General features: G+C 38.8%; 1 protein-coding gene across 1 annotated transcript in view; it reads right to left on the bottom strand.

The window, feature by feature from the left end:
* LOC124131796 (glutamate receptor ionotropic, kainate glr-3-like) overlaps positions 1-21,299 on the bottom strand; it is a 39,831-nt gene that overhangs the window by 8,220 nt on the left and 10,312 nt on the right. Inside the window, exons 3-7 of the mRNA XM_046495265.2 lie at positions 20,784-21,038; positions 16,896-17,089; positions 3,981-4,151; positions 2,646-2,837; positions 1,617-1,717 (exon numbers count right to left, since the gene is read on the bottom strand). Coding sequence (XP_046351221.1) covers positions 1,617-1,717; positions 2,646-2,837; positions 3,981-4,151; positions 16,896-17,089; positions 20,784-21,038 — 913 coding nt within the window. The remainder of the gene's footprint in view (positions 1-1,616; positions 1,718-2,645; positions 2,838-3,980; positions 4,152-16,895; positions 17,090-20,783; positions 21,039-21,299) is intronic.

Below are 21,299 nucleotides of genomic sequence, written 5' to 3'. Positions count from 1 at the left end.
TATAGTGGATGTAGTGTTAAGTGACACACTCAATGGATACACATAAAGGTATAACGTGTATGCCCTTATTATTGTGCCCGTGTGTCTTAGCACCACGCATGAAGGATTGTCATGATAAATGTGTGTCAAATTGATTGCTGTAATCAGTCTGAGAATGAGTAACATCAGTTCCAAATTGTAATCACGCATTCGTTGTAAATTACATGTAAATTAATTATGTGATTAACATCATGAGCATCGATCAACGCAATTGGGATTGAAGACATGCATCTTCACTGGCCTCGATCCATGCAATTGGGATCGGGTGGTCGGGCTCACTGACTTGGTTGATACATGTCATCGATCCATGCAATTGGGATACGATGACATGCATCAACCAAGTCAGTGAGCCCGACCACCCGATCCCGTTAGTCGCCTGTCACAGACATTATGGAAACTGTGACCTATGTTTATGTTAAGAGTAACCCGAAGTATGGTTGTCTCAAGATCCATGTACAAGTATACTCTTTAAAAAAAGTAGGAGATATTCAGAAATAACTTAAACTTTCCCAAATTGTAAGAGATATTAGTTTCTAGTAATAATTGTAATATTAATTAAGAATATGTTGCAACCGGTAATGAAGTATGACAGTAGATCTTATGACCGCCAGCGATCTTGAGTGAGTGAGTGGGTTGGGTTTAACGCTGCTTTTAACAATATTCCAGTTACATTGTGGCGTGTCAGCTTAATGTGGAGGAAAGCCCGAAGTGATGCAGGCCTCACTTCGGTGAAACCCACGAGCACGGGCATGGTGCTGACAAACCTAGAAACATAATCGGGGTAAACCGGGATTTGAACCCACAATCATAGGTTTCTGGCGTGCCCAAGGGACGCAACTCTGCACAGCGAATCGCGGCGCCTTAGACGACTGGGCCACCCGTGCCCCCTAGCGATCTTGAAGGGAGATAGGATTGGCTGGAAGGTGATTTCGACGCCGCCCGACATGACCACCCCTACCAAGGAAGTACAAAGTGAAACGCTTTACATCTGAGAACATGTCAAGCATGGAGATGAGCTGCATGTAGGCGATTACTAATCGTCTGACAAGTAACTCGTATTCCAGTAGCCTGATGAAAGTTTGCAGCAGTTCGATTCGCCTTTTGAGCTCGATTTCTTTGACCCTGCTTTCGGATCAATCGATTCTGTACTCTTATTGTTTACCATGGACGGCCTCAACAGGGTCAATCGTCAAAACTTTTGGGTTTGTTTTTACCTGTTCAGAAGTCTGCTAATCACAGTCTGTGACACTTTGAACGTATTGGCTATAGGATGTGTTTTGGTTTTTTGGTTTGACAGACATAAACGTTTTTGCATATGACGTTTGTCGTCAACACTTTCCTTTGTTTTAATACCTACTTTTTTTAAAGAGTATATTTACGACTGCCCTCTTTTGCAGCGAAATCCGGAAAGTCCGGACACCGAAACCAGTTTAAAAAACTGTATACATATACAATGTATTCTGACACCGACAATACGTTCCTTTCATGTCACTATCGAATTCCATATTTAAGACATCAGACTTTACCTGTACAAAAATTGAATAGTATAATAATATACCATTGTGAGATCTGCTTACGTGAAATTGAGTGCTCCAGCCATTTCGAAAAGAAGATCGATGCAAAAGCCCTCATATGTAGATGTCTGATTATTCCCTTGCTTCATCACGAACGGATACCACTAGTTGTTAAATAAGAACATTGATTTATAGCTGCAGGTTACCATTTGAATGAAAATCTATTGAGAAAATAAACCACCAAAAATAATTGGTTCCAATTAAAATCGCCATTGCCTAAAGGATATTCTTATTCTCTGACAAGAAAAATACCTTGAGTTTGTTTGCACATTGAATGAAATAAATTTTTGCTTTGAAATTTTGATGGGCTACTATTTTAACAAACGAATGCATCTATGTCAAATAATAAACGCAAATATGTATACGTTAGACCACAAATAAATTACCGAATGTGAAACGGTTGGGGACCAATTATTCCGAATCGTCCACATGATATTATTTTGAAAACATACATATATAAAATAGATACTTCAATCAATAGATATTTACAATTCTAAGATATCAGTCCATCATAGATATGTCTTGTCCGTAAGTGCGACCCAGAGTTTTTTGGAGTTTAGTAACTTAAAGTGTTTGCCCTCATCTCATTATTTGTACAAATACTTGAGGTTTTTTGTTGCCTTATTAAATGTTTTTTTTACACCCATTGCCTTCTTTTCAACAGACATTATATTTTTAAATTATTATTACTCCATCTTTCTTAAAAAAAATTCTCGTTTTTGAAAGCTTTTTCGGCGAAGGAAGAACTCCTTTGTGAAATGTTATTGATATATAACAATAATTCCACTTTAATATTAATTAAAATATACAGCCTGTAACAAAATCAAAACCGAAAACAAAACTGAGCAGAAAGTAGAAGAACAACGATCTCTACAATTCCAGCAAAAACATTATTAATATAATCATTTGCTTTGGTTTTCATAAATTTCTTTGATGCTTGAAAAATACAGTGACATGTGTGACGGCTCGTTGCAATTCATTTACGAGTAACTTTCTTCAGTTGTTAAAATGAAGTAAACACGTAACATTTACCATATTTGTAGCCACAATGAATGGCCTCCCGTTAAATCCTTGATTGTAATTAGGAAATATCTGTGATTTCGAGGAGCATAGTTTGATGTCACCTCTGTTGTACTGACAGACAACGTCTAGGTTCCTCACTGATCCCCGGTACATCAACGAGTGGATTTCCCCAGACCAACACTCAGACGAGCCTTTATATGCCTAAACGAACATGCAAGCAAGGTTATGATGGCATTCTTCACATAACTCAACCATTTCTGTATTGCCTGAATCACCCTTTTCAGCAATAAACATGTATACACAGGGGGTTATGTTTTCAAAACATAAAGAAAACGTCTCAATTGTGAAATCATTGAAGGTGCAAGATCAGATCTGCATTTCTTTCTTTTTTCTTTTAGAGGGGGGGGGGGGGGGGGGGGGGTTTGATCAAGGCTACCTACCCCATCCAATACCTGCGTCTGATGTTGGCTCTATTGCTTTGTGTATTATCCTTCATTCTGCGAACACAGACTTCTCTTTACATGGTAAGTGTGTGCCATACCGCAACAACGGAGACCTTCTGCCATACTGGTTCATGTAAGTTTGTGCACTGTGTCGCGTTAATGACGTGTTCAGAAACACATCCTTCTATTTTCTATTTTGATACATTTGAATTTTTCAAGCTGACAGCCATGTTTGCTATTGGTCCTTGTTCAACGCTAGGTATCTTCGCTAATATAAGCCTTATTTAGGGATTGTAAAACGGGACGAGGTTAAAGAAAATAAATGCAATTATGAAATCTCATCTTGCACCGATAATGTCAAAACACGCTGTTGATTGACAATTAGATACAAATAAACTTTGCTAAAAGGGTAACGCTATTTTTCGGGGCATTATCATTTGAAGAAGCCTATTGAACGTGACGTCATCTTTCCCTATCCTATGACGTCACCTAACAACGGGCGTAATAATGGCCCGTCGTCAAGCAATATGAGGGCATTATCAAGTTACAGTGGCCCGCTCATTGATAACATGCGGGCGGTTTCATGATCCATTTTAGCTATAATGAGTAATAAAACATTCAATGTGTCGATATGAAGTATTTATATAAGATGATAAGATTATATGAATTACAACCTGCAAAGTCTTATGGGTATCAAATTTGTATCTCAGTTACGATATCTTAGAAATAAAAAAAGATAACAATATCAAGACAAATTCAAAATCAATTTCATCATGTTTTAACATGTCATAATTATAATACACCCTCTAAACCCACACCTCTCTCATAATATAGCTCACAAGGTCACTATCACAAAAGCAGATGATTGGCAATCATATCGATTCATTCCTCCAGATGGTACCTCAAACAGGCAGCCTGCGATGGGAGTTGGCGCGGATATTACGGCAATGTTGTCAACCCAGCCTCCCACTGCTTCAACCATGAACATATCTTCCTTCGGCAGCAACATGAGCCAGTATGATGATGACCGGAAATCAGTTGTCTTCTGCATCCAGTTGTCAAATCTATTGACCTGTAAAAAATAAGGTTAATAACGCTGCATTTACAACCGCATTCCCCGTATCACTACGTAAGTTGAGCGACATGTTTCATAGGTATTATTGTTTAATGGATATCTGCGCATAATAACTCATAATGACAGCTAGTGATCTAGATTTTCGGAATTTCAATTTTAGTAATTCATCTTTCATGCATTTAACGTTTTAATCATTGATTTATTAAATTCTTAACAATGAACAAATCCTGCATAAGCGTTGCCACCAACATGTTACAGGCCCACTGCAAACACGAAAACGTCGTTTTTTTCCGTATATGGTCATTGGACGGAAAAACGACGTTATTTGGACGTTTTCAAACCATCGTTTTTCCGTCCAAATAACGTCGTTATTTGACATCGGAATTTACTGGGAGAGAACGATAGCGTTAAGCTCCTCCCTTTCTTGATTGACATTGTCAATCAAGCAACAGCGTCTGCCGGTATTTCTACTTCTCAGATTCCATTGGTCAGTCCCCGCGTGTTAGATTACAGGCCCGCGTTTGACGCTGCACTCGAAGCGCTTGGCGGAAGTACTGAAATCAATCGTTCTGCGCATGCGGATTACTTAATGCCTTGACCAAATTTTCCGTTCTGTGCATGCGCGATTTCGCGTATTGTTTCCTAGATTTAATGTCACCACTATTTGACAATGGTTCATAAACACAGTCACGTGAAGGTTCGGAATCGTAACGAGTAACTCCATTTAAATTGAAGAGGATCCCCGGTGATATGGGAGATTCCAAGATGAAACTATCTAGCCTGCCACCCAAACCGATCTAAACGGGACCCGATAGCTTATTGTATGCTATATAGTCATATGGAAGTGGACAAGAACTATACATTGTATTCCGGCCGATTGTTCTTGCATTTACTTATAAGTCAGGAAAATGGACTTAAAAGGGGAATTGTTGAATGTAATTATTTTAATTATTAAATGTTGCCTATACACTAATCTGGACGAACTTCTCATTGTTCTGTTTATGTCATCCTATATACTATTAGTATGTTACCGTTCTAAAGTCAACCTCTCACATAACATTATATTGTTCATAGTATCAAAGTTAAATCAACAAAATCAAGAGCAGCGATTTAAACCACTGAAACACCCAAACACTAGGCTGTTATCAAGCGCTAGTGCAGACGTGATGCATCGTAAAAACTGTATCGTGATGTCTTCAGAAATACAATTATACTACGAGATAGTAGGGCTAACGCTGACTCACCGGTGGAACAAAGACAATATCGCTAATACAGATATAACGTATTTGAATGTTAATACTAAAGACAAACAATCATTATTTTTGCAGTGACGATATAACGCGTATACACGTTTATGGTTAACTTTCATCAGTTTTGCTCTTCATTTTAATAACCTTGTTTTCACATATATATGTAGCAATACCCGACAAGCATGTCATACATACCTATGGGGCAGTTTTCAATCTTGTACTGACTTACTCTGGTGTTAATGAGCGAAGTTTATTGGCTTGTGTGTAAAACCCCGTTTTTCTGGTAATCCTATTATTACTTAGTTTATTTCTATCTAATGACACCCTGCTCTCTGGATCATGGCTCCGTGACTATCCATAACAATTAAGATAAACATTCAGTTCAAGTAAATGACGCTACAGTCAGTCAAAAAAACAATGCTGTGAGGTTTGATAACACACTTCTACCAAGTCGAACATCGTGGATCCTCATTTTCTGCCTAAAGAGAATCATAGTTCATATGCTAATCCATCTGCGAATACCCTCCCACTCAAGATGACCTTACTTGTTGCTAAATCTATCATCTGTCCCCCCAATCTCACCTCCCACGCCCTACCCCCGCCCCCACCCCCCACACGCACGCACGCAAACACGCTCACACGCGCACGCACACACACACACACACACACACACACACACACACACACACAAACAACTGACCTAAATAACCTGGACAGGAAATACTGCTGATAGCCTCTGGTCAACTCAGCCGCGCCACCGCAGAATGTTCGTCCAACTCTGCAGGGGGCATTCTCAGTGGCTTCAAACGCGCTGAAATGTTTTCGCCTTGCATCCAAGATGGTGGACAAGTGAAATCGTATGAAATTTGGCGATTTTAGGTCCTATCTCTTTTTTGATTACCCAATAAAGTCAATTCATAGTTACACGGTTGTGAAGTAGCTTACAACTTTATAAGACTTATTCATCTCATTCCAAAAAAGCTACTCGCGCTCACATAAAGTTGTAGTTATTATGTCACTGTTTTATTTCTTTAAAAATATATTACATGTTCAACAATAACAATTAAGATGAACATTCAATTTCCTATATAAGTAAATGAATAAGTGTGTTTTACGCCACAATCAGTCAAAGACCAACGTTGTCCGGTCTGATGACACACAATCTACCAGGTAGCACATTGTGTACACCCTATCCCCATTGAAGTCTCCACTGTGGGTATTCCTGGGGACGAAAAGGCCCCATGTACCTAGGAATTTCATCAATACATTCATGCGCGGCATTCTATGCCTAAAGAAGATCATATAGTTAACATGCTAATCCAACTCGAACTACCACAAGATGAATGTTTTATGTAACATCCAACAGGCCCACATTTACGCACGCACGCACGCACGCACGCACGCGCACACTCATATTTGGATTTACCAATCCCTGAATTGAGAAGACGTGCGTTACGAAGCTCCTCCAAGTCATCATCAATATCCGTATATGTCTGTGATATCATTATCCATCCAAAGCCGAATATACATTTATTGTGTTTTCTTGACAACAAATGTTATAATTGGGATAACACTTTCTGAGTAAAGTACAGATGCTCGTACTTTCTTGGGTTGAGTCCCGTCCGGGATTTGAACTCACACTGTGAGTGAGGCACCCAATCGCCAGAACACAAAGTTGGCGATCTAACCCAGCCACCGAACCAAAAATGTTAGTCCAGATGACGTATACTTTGTGTACTCCTCTGACAAGAGAAAAATGGCACGGCTTCTATGACCGAAAGCTTTGAACCAACAATGCCTTTAAGAAAGTGGATAACAGTAACACACATTATATATTGGATACCACTTTATCAGTAAACTTCATATTTTTAGGGTGGAGATAATAGACGTTGATGGTTGATTATCAATGGACAAATTAAAGCCAAAACTTAACTTAGGAATGATTGGTAATGGGAAATGGACAATGGGCAAACGGGAGGCGGGGTAATCAGCGCCATGCCAGTTATCTGTTGGCTTCCCTTGTTGCGTTCCCTTCTTTGCTATCTTTTTACTTTTGTTGTTCTTACAGGTACAAATATATGTTCTCTACCTCATATCATTTAATAATATGCACCTGATGAAGGAGAAAGTATATATTCCGAAACGCAGTGTTCCTCCGTTGACATACATAAATATTTTTCCTGGTGTGTATCAGTTCTTAATGCCCTTCAAAGACTCAATCTAGCTTTGTTTTTAAATGTGGTGATATTTGCGTAGAATATAATATGGTCATGCCAAAGACGTATATACGTCCGTGGTCATGCCTATACACATTTGGGTCTTTGTCTACATAAGCGTTTAGACATACAATTTAGAGCTAAGGACATTGCTAATTCTGCAGGCAGGAAGTACACGTCATAGCAAGCTGTGATCTTTATTCATACTTTAGATATTCGTAATGGAGATCTGTAACTGAAGTTTACCGTAATCTTCCGCAACTCTCACCTCCTGACCAGTTGAACGTCTTAGTGCATTCAGATGCCATTGTAAAATTCCAGGCTGCCCCTCTTTCTGTGATGTTTTGACGGATGAAATATATTGCGTTATAATAATCTCTGTTTGCTGATATATAATATGTACATGTTGTAAAATATTTACGATATTTTAAACGTGTAATTCGATGCATATGCAATGCAAAGTGCGGATGCACGAAGGCGGTTATAGTCATAGCTATACTGCGATGGATGTAGGGGAATGGTAGGGGGGTGTATGTATGTATGAAAGCACGAATACCGATACATGAGGGCGGATATAGTTATAGTTCGATGGATGTTGGGGAATGGTGGGAGGATGGATTATGTATGAAAGCATACGTATGGATCCATGATGGCTGACGTAGACATTATGGTGGGGAAAGAAGAATGTGATGTGTGTGTGTGTGTGTGTGTGTGTGTGTGTGTGTGTGTGTGTGTGTGTGTGTGTGTGTGTGTGTGTGTGCGTGCGTGCATGCGTTGTGATACGAGGGTTGGCGAACATGTTGTCAGATGATTGTGTGAGTAAGTTAAGTGGTTGAGGATGTGGCAGGTATGAGTATTGATACATGCAGACTTGGGGTTGGGGGACTGGGTGTGCCTGTACTGAGGTCTTTTGTTTCACTCACTTATAGTGTTTTCTTTCACTCAAATACTGTTTTACGCATTTTAATGACTGAAACTGTAGTGACTCAAAGGTCATACTGGCCGGGCATTCAACATATCTACCCCAACTACATACGTAGCCATTTTTATGGTGTACAATTCTTCTTCTACCTCGCACACACACACACACACACACACACACACACACACACACACACACACACACACACACACACACACACACGCGCGCATTAATTGTTTTATTAAATGTATCTTCGAGAGTCAGTAAGAAACTAGAAATAACTGCCTTTGTTTTGTAAACCTCACGAAGTTTCAGCTTTCGCCTCTTTCTTTGTGGACTGAGGTTTCACATTTGTAAAATGATCTCTCTTATCTGTCTGTACCATCAACTTTACTGCCCTCACCCCCTGCAGTTTTCCCGTCCCATATTGCCAAGCAGGTGACCTACAAGGAGGAATACCGCCCTCCCTCAGTCCAGTGATACTGTGCCTAGCACAATATGTTGGGGATACGTAGCCTTGCTGTGGGCAAACATTTTGAAACAATTTGGCAAACTTTGATATGTAAACAGCAAATATTATTCAGTTTTATTTCACCAAAACGGAAAAAATCGGATCCTACTTATTTTGTGGATACCATAACAATAAATCAAGCCAATAGATCGTTTGAGCTGGCATGAATATAAAAAATAATTAGCAAGTCGATAGTCATAATTCCCTCTGTTGGTCCCACGTGAAATGTTCTTCATGAATAGAATAGATGGCTGATAGACGTTCGACCGAATAATATCATTTGCTAACTTCAACTGTTCATCTAATTTCCATGAATGTATGTTACATAGTTCATATGTTCATGGGCTTCTTCACTGAATGTATAGTGTGGAGGACTACTTCACTTGAGGATAAGTTACATAAATAATGATGATAATTATGACAATATTGCCATTATTATTCCTGCAGATTATTAAAAAAAAGTTATTATGTTTTCATAGAGAGAAAGAGGTATGGAGATTGTGAGATTATTTTTATCATCGGAATTGTTAACATAATTCTTAAAGATATTATGTTTTGTTTGTTTGTTGTTAAATGCTGCACTCAGCAACGTAAGGATATTAAAACATTACATTTAGGTTCAGTTGTATTTTTATATTTGTATCATTTTGCAAATGTTACAGAGACCTGATAAGGGATATATAATAATGTATAGTCGCTATTCTTAAAGTAAGAACATGTTAGATTTATCAACTAGAAATATTGCACACAAGAGGATAATCATATTGCATGACACTATTCAACGTCGAAGTCAACGAAATTTGTGTATGTTATTGCTACATGACACGGATACGTCATGATAAAGCAATTAGAAATTGGCATTTGATGATATAAGATAGCTACGCGATAGATCACAAAGAACAAAGAAGGAAGCGATATTTATTTCACGATAAAACATTGTTCTATCATGACGTCATTTATTGAGATTCGAACATTCACTCGCAACTTGAAAAGTAAAATTTGTAAATTTGACCTTATTTTTGAGAGGTATGTGTCTAGTGAGTTGTTCCCAATAAATGTTGCTGGAGAAAGTAGATAAACGCAGTGCCCGAACAATCGAATCCAAAAGTGAGGGTGATATGACAATCGGTTTTGGGAGAAAAGGTACAGATGATTGACGAGAAAATTGTGAGAATATGCGGGACCAAACTCAAATCCTAAAATGGATTTATCTAGCATGGCCGCTGTCGGATTCTATTCAAGGAATCATCATTATTTAAGTACGGGTAAATATTGTAAAGCGTGTATTTTTTCCTAATTTAACACCCTAACAGAGGCTGTACGTAATGTTGATATCTCATATAGAAATAAACGAGTCTCGGTCGTTGTTTATCGTACAATAAACAACTCCCACTCGTCGTTTGTTTCTTAATTACATGACCATATACAATAACATTAAATCTTTTCATGTGTATCGGTCAACAAAAGCGACATAAGCATTTCCATTATCATGAGAAACCCTTGCCAAAAGTAGCGCCAACTGCACCATTGCGACAACATCAGGAGCATGTTTCATGATTCATCATAATAAATGATGACATTTGATGCTCGCAAAAACGCGAGCTCATTCCGATCCACAAGTGGCACCCGCCACAAACACATCCAAAGGCAAGCCAATTGTTCACCCGAAAAGGCAGAGAATTGCATCTGACATCATTTTTGTCATTGATACGTCAAACCTGGAAATGCCGTCTACACGTCCAACACAAAGCCCAAGCCAGGACCCAAATCCTTCAAACCCGGCCAAAGTTCTGTTAATTACATACATTTCCCCCTAACCTTAAATAATCTATACTAGTTCTGAAGTAAATCGTATTTACCCGTATGAATCGTCTTATGTTATTTATTGCCGATAAACAGAATATGCACACTTTCTGAAAGTACTGTGTGATAAGTCACGCACCAAACCTATACTCTCGATATACATGCTGCTCTTACTTAAAAAAGAATATTGGGTTAACAAGATACGTATATTAAAGTACCATGCTTTCCTGATGTGCTCTCATTCTAATTTGAAATAATGGCATAAATACTTACCACTCATCTTTCAATATTTTTCAAGGTTGGGTTTATCACGAACATATTTGAATATGTACAACATCTATACTTACTTATCTTTATACTTAAAGGCATCAGGTTTGTCTGTCATAAGACCCCGAAACAAATATGTCCAACACAGCCCAATATTTGGCTCTTGGCTCCTTGTTTAAACAACTTTTTTTTCTGTAAAATATGTTCATTTCAGAAATTAGATGTTATTCTAGCATTAGGTCTGTGGTACGTTTACTGCATCAGCATTACATTAAAACGATATTACATTATATAAATACATACAGAGGAAATGCTTAACATTTATCTTTTAAGGAAGAGCGCAGGACGACTTGCTTTATACATATAAATGTGGACATATATGTATGGACATTTGGATGATACAGATATACCTCCTTAAAGATAGTGTTCGTAGATGACTGTAGAAAATGGAATAATTATGTGAGTAATCGGGTTAATACCACGTTCAGCAATATTTAGCCATATTGCGATATTGGTTTCCAACATACAAGACGGACCATGAAATTATGATTTGAATTTGGACCTGGTTTTCTGGTGTGATGTAACACCCCAGAATCTCCGGTAGAAAAAAGGACTCAAATCACGAATTAAGATCACGAGATGATACTGATGTATGCATCTGGACATATATTTGCGTAGTATTACTACCTTAATTCATCAGTATATATGTATTTTGCATAAAAGGATATTATAGGATCGACGCTGACATGCGCATATAACCTATTCACCAGTGCTGTAATATTTCATTTCTTCTGACACATATGGACACGAGAAATTATATTTAAATTTAAAAGGAGCCCAAGTGGGATAGAAATTTGAGTCTGAACCTGTTGAACAAGGCTTGTTTCATTTTGGGCTATAGCATTGCCGCAAGGCCTGGGCGGAAGGGAACACCTGTTTGCACCCATCAGATACCAATCACAACTTCTCTCTCCAAACGAAAACAAAATACGAAAAATGTCGGAAGTGTATCCTTCTAATTTTCTATTTAGATACATGTTTTAACTTTAAAGTAATTATATGTATCTCATGTATTATTGGTATCTGTGATGCTGGTACCGCTTTGTTGCCATTGTGTAGCTTTTGTGGAGTTATTATGAATATCAAATACATGCCTTGAAATATGGACTTGTGAAAGAACTTATCATTGAATCATTTGCATTTAAATTAATGCATATACCATTTACTTGGCGTGTATGGACATATTATCCATCTACTTATACACACTTATTATGGACATATACAGAATTTCATTGTACCTTATTATTTAAAAAAATACCCGTGAGGATCCGGGTTAGAATAGGCATTCAACAACCCATGCTTGTACGAAGGCGACTTGGCTCGCTGACTTGGTTGATGCATGTCATCGTATCCCAAATGCGTAGATCGGTGCTCTTGATGATAATGACTAAATTGTTTGGTCCAGACTGGATTATTTACGAACCACCGTCATATAGCTGGTATATTGCTGAGTGCGGCGTTAAACAACAAACAATCAAACACAATCTATATAATTATTAAACACCTTCCAACAATGAGAAATTAAACTTATATTTTCTAAATATTCTGTTATATTTATAAGATAATTTGATTCATAATTTAATTATTGCGTTGCTTTCTTCCCTGTCATTCAATGTGCATGTTTAAACCCCTAAACTTTTAATATTTCATTTTTCATAAATGGCTACGTTAGTGCGTTACCTAGATCTCTCGTTACCTACTCACAAGAATAGATTAAAATAATTTGTTTTACTATCATATTTCTGTTTATCTCATTCATAATACGAAATTGATAATTCATTTATAATAGTATAGATCATATTCGTGTATATCACTATCTGATGCTAAGGTTTTATTTCAGAATATATAATTAATTCAAAATGTAGAAAGATACACAATTTGCCATTATTTGACTTTTAAACTGTACAAAGTATGATATAATGATCAGAATGCCTGTAACGGGTAGTATTTAAGAAAGAAATATTTGTCGAGAAGTCCCATTTTTCAGTTATGCCCTTCAGTAGTATTAGTGCATATCTCCAGAGAGAGGTTTACATTGTAGTTCTCATTATTTGTGTATAATTCAAAAAGCGACATAGAAAATATATATGCTACCATGACGAAAGAATACAGAGTATACATAACTCGCAATTCTATATATTCAGCAAACAGCCCAAAACCGAAACTCCACAACATATCCGATTACACTGATTAAGGCTGTCCCAGTTCTCCATGCGATACTGACGCCCGTTCGTCTCCCAGACCATACAGAATAAATTTAAAAGGAATCCAGCTCAAGTCTAGAACGATTTGGCAAGCCTAGATTGCCTTAATTCTATCCATGAAAGTAAGCATTAATAAAAAAAAATATTGTTCTTGTCTACTTCAGATTATATTTTGTAGATACTTATTTTAACTAGGAAAATTGTACTGACACCGGCGCTGTCCCTATTGAAGCTATCCATAAGAATTTCGAATTGCCGTCCATTGTTCGATGTCAAGACATCGATGACAAGTGACGATATCATAAAGTAATCGTTGATGCCGCGCTACACTTTGAAAAAAAATTATAATCAAGTTGACTGGTGTGTACATTACTACAGTGAACATGTACATGATCATGCCCTAATAATCAAATGCCGTAATGTCAAATCCATGTCTACAAAATGAAAATAATACAATTAAAATGGAGCATAGAACAATTCTTAATTTCAGGCTAGAGCTGTGGAAATCTAGACTTTCCCAATCATTATAGACTTGAGTTGGTCTCATGTTTTACATTATCAACGTCACAGCTCATACAATACACTAACAAGACCAGCTTGCCCCCCGCCGGAGCTCCCGGATTTTGGTTATATCATCTAACATGGCCAACTCTGCTCTTAAGTAAACAAGAACCTAATCAGCGAGGGGTCCTTTATCATCCCTATGTGGCTGCTTATACAAATCTGATATCTTTTCCCAAAGACCTGGTTAATAATATATTTTCTGCTGAATATTCGAAACAAATAGAGTGAGTTGGTACTACATGTACATATGTATACGGTTCTATTTTAAATGACTGCAGCGCTCCATTATGAAAACAATTTGTTTTAACGCCGCTCTCAGCAGTATTCCAGTGATATATGACGGCGGTTTGTTGTATATGAAATATATGCAAATTGAATCTTGAATCTTGAAAGTTGTAATATTTCCGCAAATAAGTATCACATGCAGTATACAGTATATCAACTGCAATATACTGTATACATCAGTATACAGTGTGTCGTGAGCTCTGCGCTGGGCTGGAGCACACATTTCCTACACCTCTCCCTTCGGCAAACACATCACGAGGGTTGCAACGAGGTCACAGGTCAGGCGTGCACTCGTCAGTTGTCTAATACGGTCAAGAGTAAGATCTTCCGGAAGACCACTGCACTGGAGGTATGTGGATTATTGAGGAGGTACTACGTGTTTGGAACTGGGAGTTGAACACTAAGCACTTTTAGAGAAGAGCTCACAATAAAACGTTATGGACTCGCGGACGGACTTGTGTTTTCATTTCAAGACGTACATTTATCAGGTTGAACTTCCTAACTGTAACAATAACTGAACTTTACGCCTTTTATACACATTTGTGATGGGGCGACAATGCGACAATGCGACAACGAGACATATTTTGACCTTGAAAATGTCGCGTTACGGCATCGTCGCCCTTTTGTAAAATAAAGAAAAGGATTATCAAAGAGCGACAATGCGAACACGCGACAATGCGACAAATTTTGACGCGTGTTGCTTGTTTTTGTAAAGGCGTCAATGCGACAATGCGACAACGAGACAATGTCCCTTCCATAGTAATCCGTGCAAATAAAACTCAGTAATGAAATAGAAGTCTGACATGCCAGTTAAAAGATAGATTGTTGCAGCTTCTGATTTCATAGATCTTCAAGAAGGGTTATCAATAATGGAATGGGTGATGAGTTCAACTGCATACGCTGTGATTAACAATAATGCTCCGAGTCAATACATTTTGTCAAATGTATGACATGTATTACGTGAATGAACATATTGTTTATACTCGTCCATGTTTTTGACGGACAAAATAATTTACATGCTCGGTAAAACTGAGGACGGGCATCATTGTGTGTTTCCGTGCTTTGTTCAGGTGAACAATTGACTTGTCCTTGCATGTGTTTGTGACGGGTGCAGGATACGCTCACCTTTTCCCGAACACCCATTGGATGACCTGAACCACTTCGGATTTTTATCCCACATCAGTCTGATACACCATGATATAACTGAAATACTGAAATACTGTACAGTTGAAAATGATGTTTAATGCGATTACCGTAGTGTGTTACTGCAACTGTTCATATTTTGTGCAGTGATGTTATGTAATATGTAAAAGAAAGCATATTCAATTATCAAATTGATTTGAATAGAATATACTTGCGTCAGTGTATTTTATTAACGCCCCAAATCGTAATTTAAACACATAAAATAACAGATCACGCATGGTGCCTTGACTTACTACCAGATTTAATGGGCCACCCCGGAATAAAATAGTTCCCCCCAAAGCGAGTAACATATGTCTTAGTATGTTTACAAGAAATATATTCCAAACAATATCCTCATTAGATGAGAAGATCTTTTACAGAATTACCTCAGTAAGTCAATTACAATGACAGAGCGCCGTAATACATTTACATCAAGTACAATACGTCAAAATGGCCGACACGATAAACGTGACGGGAGATATTTTCGAAGTTGTTAATTAACCTGTGGCTATTTCAAGCCTTTGGCATCACTGATCAATTGGCCGATCATTGAAAGGTGATTGTGAAGATGTGTCAAAAAGATACTAAGGTAAATTCATAGATTTCTGTAAATTGTCATTGCGACAGTTTGGATTTGTTTTCGTGTTTTTTCTCTCTGGGATGGGTTGTGGCGAGGGTATCCTTAAATGGGCTTGCAACCACGCTTCTGTATGAATTCGTACCAGGGAATTCCAAGGGTTTTCCCCAGGAATGTGGAAGTAGTCAGTGTTTACGCCTTTTCAAGAATACAGTCACGTGAAGAACGTCATGTGACCGACCTCGCGTCCAAGTCGTATATCTTGTAAACTTCACATTAAAAAATTAGTTATTGTTATAACCAAATGAAACACAACCCATTATCCGATAGGGGTAACTGTACATAGCCGTTTGACTTCTTGGCGCGTGTCTGAATTCCATTAACATGTAACATATCCTAAAACTAGCTTATCAGCAAATCTCGCTGCACTGCGCGCGACAGATACTAGAGCAAGGCATGCCAGAAATACGAAACCTAAAGCTTCCGAAAGGAAGCCTTGGACATCACGTGCGTCGGGGGACCAGCGCCATCTGATTGGCCGTTAACAGTTGTACAAGGCGGAGCAAAAAGCATCGTTTTTCCGTCCATTTTACGCTTGAAAAACTCGACCCTTTTCTGGACACTTTCTAGACGCTGACCAATTAATCAATTTTAATGAATTTTTAGTCGTTTTTCCGTCCAATGACCATATACGGAAAAAAACGACGTTTTCGTGTTTGCAGTGAGGGTGTTTACAGAGACAGGCTGAGAGGACATTTTGTGAGAAAAAGATAGTTAGTAATAACATAACATCACCAGCGAAATGAAACGTGCTAAATATCAACGAACCTGTCGACAATCGGATGTATAAACGATATAAAATTTGAGCTATATGGAAATAGTATAGAACCAGAAATTAACCTGCTTTAGAATTCGTTGAAGACATAACGTATTACACAAGATAAGAAAGTTCCAGGCAGCGGTGGGATCAATGCTTGTTGATTTTAACAGCAGGTGCAGAATCTCTTCGTCAGTGGCGTTGCTTGGGATGATGAACACCAATGTCTTCACACCCACGGCCCATGACTCATCCAATATTATTTTCGATGCCATCTCTGCAGTGAAACATGATGTTTGTCCATTGACATTAGTAAACAACTGCGTGATCAAATATTCAAAAAGAGGAGGTGTTATTAATAGTGTCTAGTTCAATTAAATTAGAGGTAACGCACTCGTGATATATATAATTTCAAATTAAATACATATAGTCTAAATAGAAAACGGGGGAAATGAGAAGAATTCACAATAGTTTCCTAAGCTGCAGTTTTAATCAAACTTTATATTCGGCAGTTAATATTAAGTATTGGCAGTGGGTTAGCATAATAGTGAACGCGGTGGCTCGTCACATCGATAACCTACATGGGTACATTCTGTGAAGTCTATACATTGTGTCTCCGCCTTCATTTGGCCATCTTCCAGGAGCAATGAGGTTAATTAACTGACTATACAAGTCAAGTTTCCACCCTTCCCGAACTCGACTGGAATTTCGAAGTCGACACACGTATCTTTGCATAGTGAAACGAAATCGACACCCGGTTCGTAAACAACACGACGAATGTCGTGCAGATTTCGGGCGATTGCAGGATTTGCAAAACTGGGCGTCAACTGATATTTTCCAATTTTGATCGTGTTCTTAACCAAGGTGATTTGGGTGCATTTTGCGAGGTAAGACCCTTTTTATTACAATACAGAACTTGATTATCGCTCGGATCGTCTTTTCTGGGCGCCGCCATTTTATTTGAAGCAAATGAAATTGATATGAGAGATGGAATCTGATAGATATGTAGGAGGGGAATAGAAAGGACGTAACTCGTTATACCCACTGATGGTGCTACGATCGAGCCACGAAATTCCAGCTGATTTGGCAGAGCGGCGTGTATACTCACTCACTTACTATAATTCAGTAGTAACATACGAGGGGTAGCTGAAATGTTCTGAGCCTAACTATGATGGATCCCTTTGATGGATTGAGTTTCTTGTTGTTTATAATCCTCTCCGAGGTATGCACACTTCTTCTTACGAAACTTGAGCGCCTGGGAAGGTTATACTCATGGTGGAGTAAAACGTTCCCCACAACTGAAAGGACGTTAAATTTGCATATTGCTTGCCAGACACTAGTCTTCTTTGGAAAGAAGTGACGGTGCCAAATCTGATGAATAAAGAGGATGTTCAATGAGGTCAAAGCCACAGTCTTGCATTGCAGCCACAGCGACAACGGGCAAACGGGCATACGGGCAAATGCATTGGCCTGCTTGAACGCCCGTTCAGTGAGTTTTTCACGACTTTCAGTTTTCATTGTCTATGATATCGCGAGGTAGTCTACTAAAAGGATTCGTTTGTAATCCCAGAAAGGTGAAGCCATCACCTTGTCAGCTGAACAGACTTTGCCTTCCTCGGAAGACGAGGCGTAATATGTTTCCACTGCTTGGACAGATGTTTAGTCTCTGGCTCATAGTGATATTGTCAATGGTCAACAAAATCATTTGGGCCTGCTTCAAAACGACGAAAGAGAGGCCTACTGTATTGGCTCTGTGACGTGTGGTGAGTCGTCCACCATCCATAATCATATCATGTATTTTATCAACATTTCCATCATGGTGACAGTTGGAGTGTTTCTGATCTTGGATCATCTTCGAGTCTCTCACTTTAACTCTCGAATTCTGCTTCCCACTTCTCAACAATGGCAAAGAAAAGAGTACCATTCCTTATATACTAAGTCAAATTAATAACTTCACATTTGTAAAAGTAATCATATATATGATATACAACCGACACATGTATCAGAGAAGGTAATTTTTAATCATTAATGTCCAAAGAAGGATTTTAAAAAACGGTGGTTACCATAATTTTCTCAAAGCACCTACGGTATTCGGTAATAACATCAACGGTTTAAACCATAAGTCCCAAGCACGAGAATCTGATGGCACACAAGTTCAGTAGCGTGTATGCGATCAAACCGGGTCCATGTGCTGCCATAAAAGGCAGAAGTTCTGGTGCCAGTACCTGGTCGCGGTAGGCAGCAGCGTTGAGGTTGCCAGGGATGACAAGAAGCCTGGAACGTGCATTGCCACAGAAAGCACCCCACACCATGACACTTCCGCCTCGAAATCTGTCAACTTTCTGTACACAACACTGGGCGTAACGTTCATGACGGCGCCTCCACACCCTCGCCCTACCATCAGCAAATCGAAGATTAAATCGGGATTCATCACTGAAGACGACGTGATTCCAATTCCTCTGAGTCCATCGTAAGTTTCGCTGTGCCCACAATTGACGTTGACATCTGTGTAATTGAGTCAGAATCGGCCCGCAGTATGGCCGTCGTGCTTGAAGGTGAGCAGTTCTCAGACGGTTTTGAACAGTTTGCCGACTCAGTCTACCCCTAAACAGTTCATTTCTAGTTGATCAAAAATCGGTTACGGAGCTGACGTCACACATGGTCGACCTGGCCGTGGGCGATCAGCGGTTGTACCCGTTTGCTGTAGACGCGTCTGTAAATCATAAACAGTCCGTCGACTACAACCCATCGTCCTTGCGACTTCAGCTACGGACGTTCCCGTCTGCAACATGCCGATGGCACGTTCACATGGCACATTTGAAAGGCGTGGCATGACAAATGGCTGTAAAGACTTTTGTTTTCTTGTGTTTTTCTTATTTTGTTAATGACTGCTAACACGTATGGCTGAAAACACGTGCGGTATTATGGCCACGTGATCAGTTGCACGTGAAAAAACACTTTTGCCACTATAGTGCTGTGCACATGATTTTGATCGATTCACCTGCACAAAAAACGGGTGTTATCTGAAGACAATACGTGGCCATTACTGTTTAAATACACAATAAGGGCCTACAATGATAACTGGTCAAAATGTAAAAAAAATAGGATTGTGAAGTTTTTAATTTGGTTCAGTATAGTTAACACACTGTCGGCAGTGGAGCACTTTGAGAGACTTGATGATAGCACGGTTGTGATGTCCATTTTCATCAACAGAGAATACCAAGTCACTTTGATATCTGCAGAAATATACTGCCTGGTTATGTACATTACATTTGTTTCAAATAATGTAATCATTGAACGTATTGTACTAAATATATGCACATGCAACATGTTAAGGGCGTAATTTAAATCCTTCGTAGTTAAGCTCAGAACTGCATGGTTAAGGTAAGCAACGTCTGGTGTATTGCAACATTTATTAAGTATGATTTAACGTAACTTTAGCTAAATCACGACGGGATAGGTTTCACACACTGTACCATGTTAAGAATCGATTCCGGATCTTCGGCGTGGCGATCCAACGCTTTGTCACCTGGGCTACACGCCATTTAATATAAATAATGTTTGTTTATTTAATGCCGAATTCAGAAATATTACAGCAGTTTGATGGCGGCCTGTAATTGATGTTATGACGAATGATCGATACCTTATGGATGCGACGACATCTATCAACCAAGTCATCGAATATGACAATCCGAGCAATTAAGTCGCCTCTTAGAATCGGCATAATGGTACCAAGGATATTGCGGGTAAGAACAGGACCCACTTGCACAAAGTGATCTTAGCGCAAAGACTAGTGTAAGCCTATGTTAAAGTATGGGAGCTACGATCATGTTAGAGATAAGATTGCTTTGTGCAAGTGGGTCCTGTTCTTACCTGCAAGATCCACGGCAGTATGTAGCCTTCCAATATGTAATGAAATTCCGCACACTAGAAACTGAGTATAATATGGAGCTATGGTGAGGTGTCCTTACCGTGTTCTTCATCACTGAGGATGATAAGCGAATCCCAGTTGAGCTTGATGAGAAGTGGCTTCAGGACGGTGTAGATGTATGTTTCGGGAAGATGGAAAGTAATATCACAAGCTTCTCCTGTTGTCCTATTAGTGTCTACGTCAAAGCATACAACGTCTGTGGTTAGTGAGAAATGCCGCATCTGATAATGCAGGAAGCTGCACATGAATGATGGCGTGAGGATGGCATAGGCCCTCTCCATCATTGATGACACCTCTGAAAGTAGTTGTGATCAAATAATTGATGTAGCCCACCTTTATACCATATTACACAATTTCCCCCAAAATATATTTCATGCTTATATTCCATATTATATTAAGTAATATTAAAATGAATAGCATGTGGTTGCACTAAAATTGCATACGAATTCATCTCAAATGTACTTTGACATATCAAAGGAAACATACTGGTTCGATTCGACGACATATGAGACACTAACAACCCACATCTGCACACGTTATGTATTTGCTTTCAGCG

The sequence above is a fragment of the Haliotis rufescens genome, unplaced genomic scaffold, assembly GCF_023055435.1.
Source record: "Haliotis rufescens isolate VD_foot unplaced genomic scaffold, xgHalRufe1.0.p SCAF_3, whole genome shotgun sequence".
Lineage (NCBI taxonomy): Eukaryota > Metazoa > Mollusca > Gastropoda > Lepetellida > Haliotidae > Haliotis > Haliotis rufescens.
This window is presented reverse-complemented; position numbering and strand designations above follow the sequence as displayed.